General features: G+C 45.3%; 1 protein-coding gene across 1 annotated transcript; it reads left to right on the top strand.

Annotated features, from left to right (window-relative positions):
- Positions 1-2,678: 2,678 nt before the first annotated feature.
- On the top strand, positions 2,679-8,480 carry T265_08597 (hypothetical protein; the record flags this gene model as incomplete). Its single annotated transcript, XM_009174449.1, has 4 exons — positions 2,679-2,860; positions 3,770-3,869; positions 6,765-6,931; positions 7,651-8,480. 4 exons carry the CDS (start codon positions 2,717-2,719, stop codon positions 7,918-7,920), a joined length of 681 nt encoding a protein of 226 aa, XP_009172713.1.
- Positions 8,481-12,125: the final 3,645 nt, after the last annotated feature.

Below are 12,125 nucleotides of genomic sequence, written 5' to 3'. Positions count from 1 at the left end.
CAATTGTCAAGTGACATAGCCAGATCATCAACTTTCGTGTAGGGATTGTCGTTTACATGGATGATAACGGACATGATCAAATCGAATCCCCTGTCGAGAAAAAAGCGGTTTGGTTCGTACAAACTAAGGTTATTCGGTATCCTTACAAGTCTTACAAGAGTTCTTACAAGAACTGCAGCGTTCTAGGGAGTCGAATTTAGTAAAACTCCAATGAATTTCCCAACCGTCACAAACAGCCGTCACAAGCCACCCAAAGAAGTTGAAAACGTTTCTTTTTACAACTTGGCATTTGAAAGATACGTACAGAGCACGGAGGCGGCAGCCACTTTCAAGACACCTCTATAGATTCCGAACCCGGCAAATTGAAGTTGTATTCCACCATCATATCCCCTCGGCCACCTACTTCAAAAACAGGTCACTTATACACTTATACGCCCCCGATCATGCCGTAGGGCCGCTAGGAATCTTGCAGAACAATTAGAGCTATCGGACTATACGCATTTTTTATTCAGTATGCAGAAGGAACCGACTGATGGGGTTAGTAGATGCTATGTTGATGACCGGTTCTATGAACAAATGCACTAATGAGCATCATTAATTAAGTAGAACGTACATTCAATAACAGCGCAATCGGTAGGGGCGGAAAAGGGAGTCAGTGAGGCAGCATGACTTTCTGGAAGCTATAGCGAGTAGGTATACAAACGTACGGATACCTGCAGTCTTTAGCCGACAGCGTGACGAGGCCACACGTGCCACCCGTCAGACAGGAATGCGCGCTTAGTCCCACTTGAAGCAAAATAGCAACAGACACTATCGGATAAGATACAATCCGAAGGTAATACAAAAGATAGGAGAGCTATGAAGTCGAGTTGGCGCAGTAGGTAGTGCGCCACTCTGCCATCCGACGGGTTCCGTATTGGATCTCCGGGCAGCTCGCTTTTCTATCGGAGCAGACGTTTGATTGTAGGTGAATTCGACCCTAATTCCCAGCGACAAAATCTCGACACTGACTAGGGCGTAAGCAGACTTTAAGCAGGAGCCAAACCCCTGGGAGCGAGTAGCGGAGAAACAAGGCGGTATTATAAACAGATGTAACGCATGCTACTCATGAGTAGTCAGTACAAAAAGGAAAAAATACGGATTAACAAGAGGAATCAACAGCCACCTTATCCTCAGCCAGATCACGTCGACAGCATATCGAGAGATCACTGTTATCAACTATGTAGGATACACATGACAAGGATTTTTTTGCTCTTCATCATCGCTGGCGAATTTTCAGACACAAACGCTTTATTGGGAATGCAGGGACGTCTGTGTACTTGAAATGTATAGAAAAAGGGAAAAAGTCTACAAAAGTCTGAGAGGCGGAACTGGGCGGGCTTAGGGAAACGAAGACTCCTCACAACGGGGAACAAATCATGTGAGCATTAGTTCTACAAGTTCGGTTCTGTTGGGTGCCTGAAATAAGGACACACTGAGTTTTTATGTGCAGGTATTCTTGCGTACATTTGTGATGAACATTCAGAAGGCAACCAATCCTATGTGAACATAACTGGTGAAGAATGTCACCGGTATTAGCTTGTGAAGATACATTTGTGTCTTCCAATGAAGTTATTTACTAGGTAAATAGGGTTGTTTTTAATCATAAGCTGATAAAAGCCGATTGCGCCGTTCGATGACGCTGCGTAATAATAAAAATAGTATCAGTACTACTACTCGTAACAATAAATATCTCAGTACATTTATGAAAACGGTGGGTCTTGTTCCAACGTGATGTCTGTCTGTTGTTGACTTCTCCAATTATCACCTGCCTTCGCGGAGCGGGCTTTTAAAGTAACGCTGGGTTCACTTGGGTGCGAGATGTCTTGGTGGTTAGATGGTGAATTTACTGACTGGAAGGTCCGTGGTTCGAACCCGACCTATGACTTTCGACTTCCCCTGTCCAGGCTTGGGAATCCTAGTAGCATTCCAGCCCTCGTGCTTCCTTCTTATGGCACGGCAGCTGGTCACCGAAGGGTTGCTACAGCTGAAGGAAAAAAAACCGGGTCCACTTGTTTCAAACTTGTAGAGTCAGTGATACCGCTCACCTCACTGGTATATTTAAACGGCAATGAAGCATCAGCGTCAACACCACTTTTGCTGACCTATGGTAGCGTTTATGACCGCCTTGCGAGAATTGTCGTAACTTGGTTTCTCACCACTAATAATCTTTATTCGTATACTTTTCTCTAGTTTACCTTGGTCATGTGGCTTGTGGGCCCGTCTGGCTTAGCTCCGTGGTATGCTTCATTATTATCGTTCACCTGTTTACTAGTGCACCACACCAAGAAGATAGAGGCCGTGTCTGCGACCTTTGACCTCCTACATATTCACTTCAAGAGACTAGTCACTGCTGGCAGATTATTTAGTCGTACTGAGTTTCAGTCTTTATTATCTCAAGAAAATCCAGCTCTTCATGGTTTTAAGGACGTTGCACTCGGTATGTTTAGGCCAGGAAAATTATAGGTCCATTCCCTTGCTAAATCATCAAGCGTTTGCCTATTTTATCCCTGTTAGAATGGAGTCCACGATAAAAACGATTCCACAGATGAAGCCTTTTTAATAATGGTATCGATCACTGTGCTCAAGTATAATAGAAGAACGAATGTGCGCGAAAGTGCTTGACAACTTTTTTTCAGGGACCAAAGGCCACATATGTGCAACTAACCTTCTGCCCATGTTTCTTTTCACAGAACTCCATCCTCGGCTCGCTCCTTGGTACCAAAACGCACTGGATACATTGAAAGTTCAAATGCAAACCGTCCTTGATCGACTATCCCCCGGAAAAGCGAATCTCGATGGTTGTGCGACTTGGGAGGAAGTGAGTAGTTCTGTCGTTCTCTGCTCACATCATTTACGCATGATTTTACACCTTCGGCTGCCGAACACTCTTCAGCAGCTTTGCGATTAGTGTTGAGTTTAGTTGAAAATGTTTTGATTTAGTCTTTATATTGTGGTCTACAGAAGAATCACTGGACTAAGCACGTGGTTGTTTTAACCGTTCATTACGCACTTGCTAGCTATGATCGGAAGTATAATAAATAGTTTCTGGACGGAACATCATCATTCATTGGAACGTTCACCTTCATTTGTGTTTCACCTTCATTTTGTGTTTTCATATTATTGAATGACGCTATTAAGCGAAGCCAAACTGCACAGCGCAGCTGCATTCCGTAGCTATATGGTTGGGGGAAAAGAACAGCGAAGGGGCTAAATGATGTTTGGGCAAGTCATTGTGGTAGGTGGAAAATTTTTCCAGCTCTGTTTTATAGTTGTGCTCACCTCAATTCGGTTACTTCTTTATGCTTGGCGTCCCTCTCCTTAGGAATGTGTAACCGCCTTTCAGATAATTTTTGTGGTTGGTTTCGTTTGGGTCCACGCTTCTGTGATATTGGACATTTAGCAAATTAACGCAAGGATAGCATAGCTTTCTGGTGCTGCCACCTCCGGTCTGTCATTTGTAGCTCTTGATGGTTTTCACCTTCTCACCATAAATTACCCTTGATTTTCCATCGGGACCCACTGTATGTCTGATCGTGCAACGTACTACGAGGTCACCGTTGCTTTCCAATACGCTAACTCCACCACACGCAGATTGGCTATTTGGCTTCTGGAAGTGCTAGACTAAATCGCACTTCACGGAGACGAGTGTTGTTAATTTCAAGTAGGTCTCATGTGGGGATATCAGATTGTCTAAACGTATTCCACGTTCTCACTCCCTCACTTTCAGCGAATCGCGCACACTTTCGCTGAGGTGCTCACTTTGCTGGCCCAGTTTGCCTCTCGTCTTACTTGCCTACGAGAGCTGATAATGGATTTCACTCTCCATGGTACGTCGGATAACTATCAGGCACCTAGCTTCGGTTTGCAACTGTACTCCTCATTTCGTTATGTATTTTCTATTGGAAGCTATTATTTGACTCATCCAGTGCATCGATCGCTATCTCCATCGCGCAATAGGTTTTTTGTGTGAAGCATCCAACATCGGGATTTGTGATGTGTAGTATGATGGTCCTGCGAAGAAACAATAGGGACGACTCCCCAGAAAAGATGTTCCCCCGTCGTCTTTTCATGTGATTTCAGCGAAGACCACGTCATACCTCTATGAAGTCCATGCTTTTGTTCCACAAGAAGTGTCATGAGCTTGATCGTCCATTATCGTTTCCAGCCAATTGGACCTTTTTGGTAGCCTCGTGCCAGTGACCAACTCCTGCGGTCACCATGGTTAGAACATACTAGGTTTGCTGGCAGTTTGTCTGGATATTGGTAGCTTAGGTGAGTTAACTGACGGTTGGTCAGGTGGTAGTTGATCTGTTTGCTGAGCTTGGCGGTTGGCTTGCAAACGTTTGTTCGGCATAGAAGAAAAGTCGTCAGTGCGCAAGCAGAACTGGAGTAATCACCCACCCAACTGCGCACTGACAGTGTCTGTTCGCATGGCGACGAAACGTTTGCTAGCCAATTGTCACATTTGGCGAGTAGATCAATTGCCACCTGATCAGCAGCCAATGAAGGACTTGCGCGATTGCATCCAACATTGCACGAGGGCTGGAATGCCTGATGGAGCTTCCATCATTATGTCACGCAATGTCACACGAAACCGGATAGGAAGTGCGATCTCATAGTTATCTCTAATTTTTTGTTTTTGTATTCGCTTCATTTTTAATCCATACCTTTAACGGTATTTTTATGTAGACTTGCACGTATCGGATTAAAAGAAGGGTACACTGGTGTGAGGTTGTAGATGGGAGGAGCTATATAAAGAAGTCGCACAGAGCTGAGGCGACGAGGAGCACCCCAGTTTGGGTAGTCGGCACACTATCAAAATAGTCGTCATTTGAATATCATGCGAGACACTTTCCAGATAACTCTTGTGCGCTGCTGTGGATAGGCGAGGCGTTATCACAATATACCCGTTTGACCTTGAATGTTTCAGTGCATATAGCCACCCCGTAGTCAGTGTTGATCGGTTGAATGAACTAGGTGACAAAGCTTACTTGCCAAGGATTGGCCTCGATCGCGTCGCGTCCTAATGGAGCCGATGCTGGTGCGTAAATCCTACCAAGTCCGTCATTTGTTCACAATATTTTCTTATTGAAAATGACATTTATCAGCAGACAAAACTAAGTGAACGCTATCCCGAATGAGTTTTTGTCTCTAATTTCACTTGCACCGCTGTCAGCATGCTTCCTTTCAAAATCGAGATCTTTAGGTTTTATCTGAATAATCATCAGTCTGCTACTCACGAGATGGAGTTGGCCACAGAGTTAACCAGTTACTATGTACAGTGATCTACAAGGCAAACAAATGTGGGATAACTGGCATCTCTGAGGGTAGGGACGCTCCTCCCTCAAAGAGACTGGACACTGATAAGTTAAACCGTTTTGTACTCTCCAGGAGGGTGGTTCCTCTTCGGAGGGGGTCCTCTTGCGGGCGGCCCTGTAGCGTATTCTAAATCTTTAAGATGGTGTATTGTTTTACTCGTTCTGGTCTCACTGCTGACGTACCGACTTTCTTCCATACATAAAAATGATTCTTCTATTTAATTCGTGCGCTTGAAGCAGTCGAGTGGACATTCTCAACTATGTGCAACCCCCCGCATGGATACTCTGATGTAAGCCGGGCTAGTGATAGTTGGGTTTAGGACTGTGGCTATGGAAGCACAAGTTTGTTAGACTGAAGACGAGATTCACTGCGGATTTCTTCTTGACGGGAACTCATTTTTGGAGTCAGTTATGCTTAGCTTCAGTGATTCGGTCGTTCAGCATTGACGGCATCGCCGTGCAACCGTTAACCATATTTACGTACACAGCGGGTAAAGTTTGTATCAATTTATGATTGCATTTCATATTTACCATACAAGCAAGCGTAGTTAGTGGCCGTCGACCGTGGAAACCCGTTGTAAGTAGTAAATGATCCTTTAGCTGTAACAGCCTTCGGTACCTACCTGCCATGCCACCCAACGGAAGCACGAAGGCTGAGATACTGTCAGGTTGCCCAAGGCTAGACAGGAGCAGTTGAGGCGCTCAGATCGGGTTCGAAACACGGACTTCCCAGTTCGTTCGGCCTTAACCACTGAGCTGTTTCGAGATGTTGATCACGCGACTGATTTTAGTAAGGAGTCGCGATCAAGATGAAACCCGTAGTGGCTAGCTTTTCACAACTAGTCCCATCCCAAATGGTTAATTTCATTTGACTTCTTGGAACTTATTTCTACTGAGACTGTTCTGTGTAAATTATCTACGTTTTCAAGAAGTTGTACTAACAACTTATGAAATTTGTAATAGTTCGTTTTCCATAAAACCGGTCACTATTAACTTTTGGAGATAAGTGAATGGGCTTCTTTTGCATCACGTATCATAGTCACTGGCTTACCAATGTGAGTAAACTGGGCAGCTCAGTTTCACTCTTGTTCCCCAATTTTATCGCTTCCCAGTCTCTTCCTCAGTATTTCGTTGGCGCTAGATGGACTGTTGCAAGCTTAGAAACTCTTGTTCCTTAATTCAGTTTAATCAGCTGCTATTATGGGTGCCTTGGTGGTGCTGTCACCCAGTTACCGCCAGAAGATAGGTAAACGGCTTAATAGGGCGCTGATGGTCATGTACGGATCTGTTGGACGCTGTGTGCAGTACAAAAGTGTGCCTTTAGCCATTGCTTTATACATACCTTTGCGCTGGAGTAAACTTGCATCTTACTGAATATTACTCATTTCCTTGTCCCATCTAAAGTTTCTCCGTTCGTTTCTGACGAGTGTTTATCCTTCCTTTGCACTTTGGCCTCGAATTCGGTTTACGGCGTACCTGAGTGGAGTCCATATCTACCAGGCTGGGTCAAGGTTGATCGCCACTCGCGGCCATTCAGTGATCTTCAGTCCCTCTTTGGATCCATACCGGATGTGAGTTGGACTTTGGTTTGCTCGATCTCAGCTCAAAAGTAGTCATTCGCTTGAAAATTTCGGTTAGTTTTACCGTCATGGAAGTCCACTTGGTTTTCTAGTTGTATCAACTCAGCTGTGGCTCCCACTGGGAGCATAGTCTCGCTCGACATAGAAGAACCTGAAGAGTTGATTTTTCGCCAGATCTGAGGAAGGGCACGGGAATACCGAGAATCGATTGGAAGTACGATCTCGGCCCTCCAAACTCCTGACGCGCATTGCTGTTCGGGTGGCCGAGATGCCATTGCTCAGTGATTCTCTTCCAGAAAAAATCGTTCAGCCGTAGCACCTTGTCGGTGCCTAACTGGCATGCCACCCGAAGGTTGCATGAGGGCTGGGATACTGCCAGGTTGCCCAAGCCTAGACAGGGGAAGTCGAGTGGCGGAAGTTGGGTTCGAACCGCGGACCTTCCGGTCAGCAAATTCGCGCTCTAACAACTTGGGCCACCTCGCCCGGTATCTGGAAGTACATGTTTATTTGGTTTATTTGTTTGTCGGAGCCACCCTCCGACAATTGTGGAACTGTGTTGAAATCACTCTGTCAGGGATAAAATATACAATTCTGCTCTGCAAATCATAGTGCTCTGTGGATCAGAGACATGGCCAGTACACTTCGAAGCTTTTCGTTTTTCTGTCCATTTTGCTAACAGATGTTCTCATTATCGTTTTCTTCCCGCACAGTCTGAATTAGCTCGTTCCTCTTCGCACATTGAACACTTCCGCTTCACAAGTTCACCGCAAACATGGTTCTCATCCTATCCACCGTTGGATCTTCGGCAACCAATCGCAGAGACCTACATTCTGCAAACAGTCCTCGGACAACCTAACCCGTTAGCAAGCCGTCCAGGACCGCAGCGTTTGTACGTGCAATTGAGCAATAAGCATCAGGGTAAAACATACGATTGTTTATCGCTTGCCGGTGCCTTCAGTCACGATACGCAGTTCTTTTGAGGACCGCAAAGCCCCGTCCAGTGCTATCGGACCCTTCCCAGAATTCATAAGGGAAGCGCAGTGTGTGGGTCCACCTTCTGTTTCCAGATCCTTCAACCGGCTGTGTTCGTTCCCCCGCCTGTCATACTTTCTGTGCCAAAGGTATTCGACAACTTTTTGTCATTTCTTTCCAGTATTCTTATTGACACAGGTAATAATTTTAAAAAAATCTTTACAGCTACTGCACCTTTTATTCAAAAGCTTGGGGCGTTGAATTAACCCTTGGTTAACACGACCTGTCAGTTCTTGGACAGTTGATGACAACAGCACTCAGACAGTATAATCCCATGTGAATTGCCACACTGGTTCCTTGGTTCATTAACATCAGTTTGGTTTGGTATGAGTGGCCTCTTTTCTGTTGTCGATTTCTCGATTCGAAATACTGTTTATCGACAAATGTGAGCAACTCTGTTGGTATTTTTTCTAAGCCCTTTGCTCTACCTTGAAGACAAGACCGTTTACCTAGTGTTTATTGCGTTTTGAGTGTCGAGATCTTTTGCGACGAAACAACGACGGTTGAGAAACTTTATCTCGTAGATTTTGACGTTTCTGTTTAGTCTCATCTCTGTGACGGGGGGATGTATCCTGACCCAGTGGAGATTACTCCTGAGTTATCCGTGTTAGCGAATCGCGTGATGTCACTCACAAAACAGCTCCACAAGGTATGCCACATTACGGTTAGACTGTCTCATCACCAATCATACCGAGCTTGTCCATCAGAGCCATAGTAAAAAAAAAACCGGAAAAAATGTTCAATAGGAAATCAAAACGCACGCTGAATAGATCCCTCGGTTTACTTCAAAACTTTTGAGATGTCTGACCAGTTGGGTGAGTGGTTTTAACTGTTCGTGATTCACGTGAGGAGCCTGCTTGTCCTAAATCCAAAGGTACTTGGATTTTGAACAAGTACGTCCAAATTTAATTGTGGCCGTCGTGGTGGGTAGTTTTTTTATTTTGTTAAACACAGCATCGTACTGCCTAATTTGCGTGCATTGTGAATACAAGCTGAAGGGATTTCTTCATTCAACCCACTTGTAAAAAATCTTGAATACCTGCTCCAGTTATCCAACGGCAAGAAACTGTCGTTCGTCGCTGCGGCCTTTTTTGTTCTGCTCTTCGATCTGGCTTTCAAGGATGACTTTGTCCATCTTTGTTTGGTTCGCTTCGCAAATCGCACGAAAAGTTGTCGTTTTCCGCTTCCATTTGGATATTGGTATTGGTTTGTCTTTTCATCCGAAGAAATATTTCCCTGCATTCTGCATTCAGTACTTTTTACGAGATTCACTGTTTTACCAAAGACTACTTGGACCGCTCAACATTGGTGTGGTTTGTAGAACGTGCGTCCAATCGATCGAAGAGATGCCTGACCAAATGATCCACTAGATCCCCGATTTTAAGAGCCATTTCAACATCATCTTCCATAGGCAATGGACTAACTCTTGACTGAAAACTCATCAACCTTCTAAGTAGCGTGTTATGTCAAGAAAGTGTACTGCGGTATTCCGAATGTTATGTCAACATGTTCGGTTGAAGAGTATTATAAACGAGAGATTTGGTTGATTGCTGTTAACACCAATTCATAACCCTTTTTCCCCTCGGAGTTGACACGGCCTGCCTAGAATCCCTGCCGGCAACGTTTGCTTGATTGACGTTTTTTCTCAGCGTCCCTGGTAACTCGATGAAAGCAACAAACTCGTACAATCGTAAGTGTTCAGGTCTCATTATTTCAATGTCAAATCGGATTAACCAGTTCATACACAGTCGTTATCCATGAGTATAAAGGTACGTTTTTCTGGAATCAGATTTGGGAAAAATTCGAAGTTATTGGCTTTTTAGGAACGTCTTATAAAGGACGAGCATTGTGTAGTCAAAGGTCATTTGCGTGACCAAATTGCTTGCGTTTACAACTGGATGAAGTCCCTTGTGAGCAATAACGACTTCGACGAAATTACTGTTCAAGTCGACGGTTGAGTTTCCCAGCTTCAAGCGATTAGGCCCACTCTGTTAGCCCCAAATAGAGCAAGGCCGATATTGCACTGGCTGTGAACCTCAAGCAATCTTCCCGTATTACTTAATTCGGACGAATATTGTAGTTTTCCGCCAAAGAATCACAAAACAAGTCCAATTTAAACGATGATGGTACCGTGTTCAGCTCAGCTTTTGGAACCTCCGTTGGAGGAAATCTGAGATGGCAACAGTGGTAAGACGACCTAAGGCGTGCACAGTCATTTTGACAGGGTGATAACGACCTTGGAGAAACCACACGAATTCCGAGAAACAGTAAGTGTGACCTAAGGTTAGTTTCAAGCTCAGTAGAGGCAGGTGCTGCTCCCTCAGCATCACTGTTTTATTCGTCTTCAGTGAAGTCACACCACTGAATGTCACTTTTTGGAATCGTCACTAACATTGACTGACCTGTGGTCAGCAGAAATTGACGACAACTGATTTTCTTGGCACACAGCTTGCCTGCGTCCATTACATTGGAATGTCTTCGCCTATTCTGGGAGAGAAACACCGGTCTGTCGTCCTACAAGTACGGGTCACCGAAGCTGCGAGCGTCATGACATGCGATGACATGGACAACACAGTCGTTCGCTGCTTGTCGGTGACTGACTTGCACCATTTTGAAGTCATCATCATCGAGACCATGACATCAGCGTTCAACATTAGTGCTTCGCTGCCGTACAATCGTGATCTGTTTGAAATCCCTATTGTGAAGGAAAGAATAAAAGTAGGTGTGTGAGGAACTCAGTGCTACCTTACCAGAATCATTCCGAGGTGCATACACCTCCAGGCAATCTGGATAGAAACTGACAACAAGAACGCCACTGACATCGACTAGCAGCCAAATCTCTCACCGCCTCCAACCAGTCGCAGTGGGGATCTCGCGCTCCCCATCTTGGAAGGCGAGTAGCATCGACAGCGCCCAAGCGTTTCGTAATCTCCATACGCCTCCGTCAAGTCAATGGCTATCCACCTCTCTGCTTCTGCCACTCTGAGTTGGGCGCTTTTGTCGACAAACGATGGTCCGGCATACGCAATTCATGGCCTAACCAACACAGCTTCTGATGCTGGACACATTATTCATTGGCAGTTTGTGCTGCCACGAACAGAAACTCGCCTCCTAATTGCTTCACTACGGATTTGCTGACACCAACTCACACCAGCTATGGTCCTTGGAACCATAAGTCCTGAGACCCGAAGACATCTCAATTCCGCTGCTCGAACGGGCTGTCTCACAGCCATGCAACAAAATAGGCCGCGCTGTAGCCCGATACACATGTCCCTTGAGACTCAGGGATATGCCACTTTGACGCCGTAGGTGTCTCAAATTAGCGAAAGCGAACCGGGCCTTGCAGATTCGTGCATTTATCTCATCTGTCATCACACTACAACCAGAATTAATGCAACTTCTAAGATATGCAAAACGCTGCGCAACCTGGAGTGTCCCTCCCTGGATTATAAGTAGCATGTTCAGTGACTGTACGACCTTACACTTCGTGGGTACTAAGTGTATGCCAAAGACACCTGTGCCTTCTCCTCTTCGAAAACGAAAACGATATCGCCCGCATATTCCAGATCGACAAGTGTTCCGTCAGAGTTTATTTGAACACCGTGTTTTTGAAGACCTTCCAGGGTTCGTCTCATCAATCAGGACATTAAACAAAAATGGAGAGAGTGAGCACCACTGACGGACACCGCTTTGTGTACGGAGGCTTTTCGAAAGCTCCCCGTATACTCTGACAAGTTCGGAAATTTGAGGATACGAAGACCGTATTCTATTCGCAAACTTCCGGGACATTCCTTGATAGGCCATCGTGTTAGGGAGAATAGACAGTCGAATGGGCCTCGGAAATCCAGAAATACTAAAATAGTTGGTCGTTTGTACGTATGGCGTCGCTCTAGCACCTGACGGAGTGTGAATATTTGGTCAACAACCCCTACAAGGCCGGAATCCCACTTGCTGCTCTCCGGTCAGTGTTTCACGGCCCACCGTAAGGCCAACAAGCCCAGGTGACGTCAAGAATCTCATTACGGCTGGGCTCAAGCTGATCTCCCTGTGGTTACCACACTCTACGAGCCCCGTTTTTGAAAATGGGCACTATAACCGAATTCCCCCAATCGTCTGGGATAGTCTCCTTTTCCCAAATGCAGACAAACGGATC

This window comes from Opisthorchis viverrini (assembly GCF_000715545.1).
Source record: "Opisthorchis viverrini unplaced genomic scaffold opera_v5_225, whole genome shotgun sequence".
In the NCBI taxonomy this organism is placed as follows: domain Eukaryota; kingdom Metazoa; phylum Platyhelminthes; class Trematoda; order Opisthorchiida; family Opisthorchiidae; genus Opisthorchis; species Opisthorchis viverrini.
This window is presented reverse-complemented; position numbering and strand designations above follow the sequence as displayed.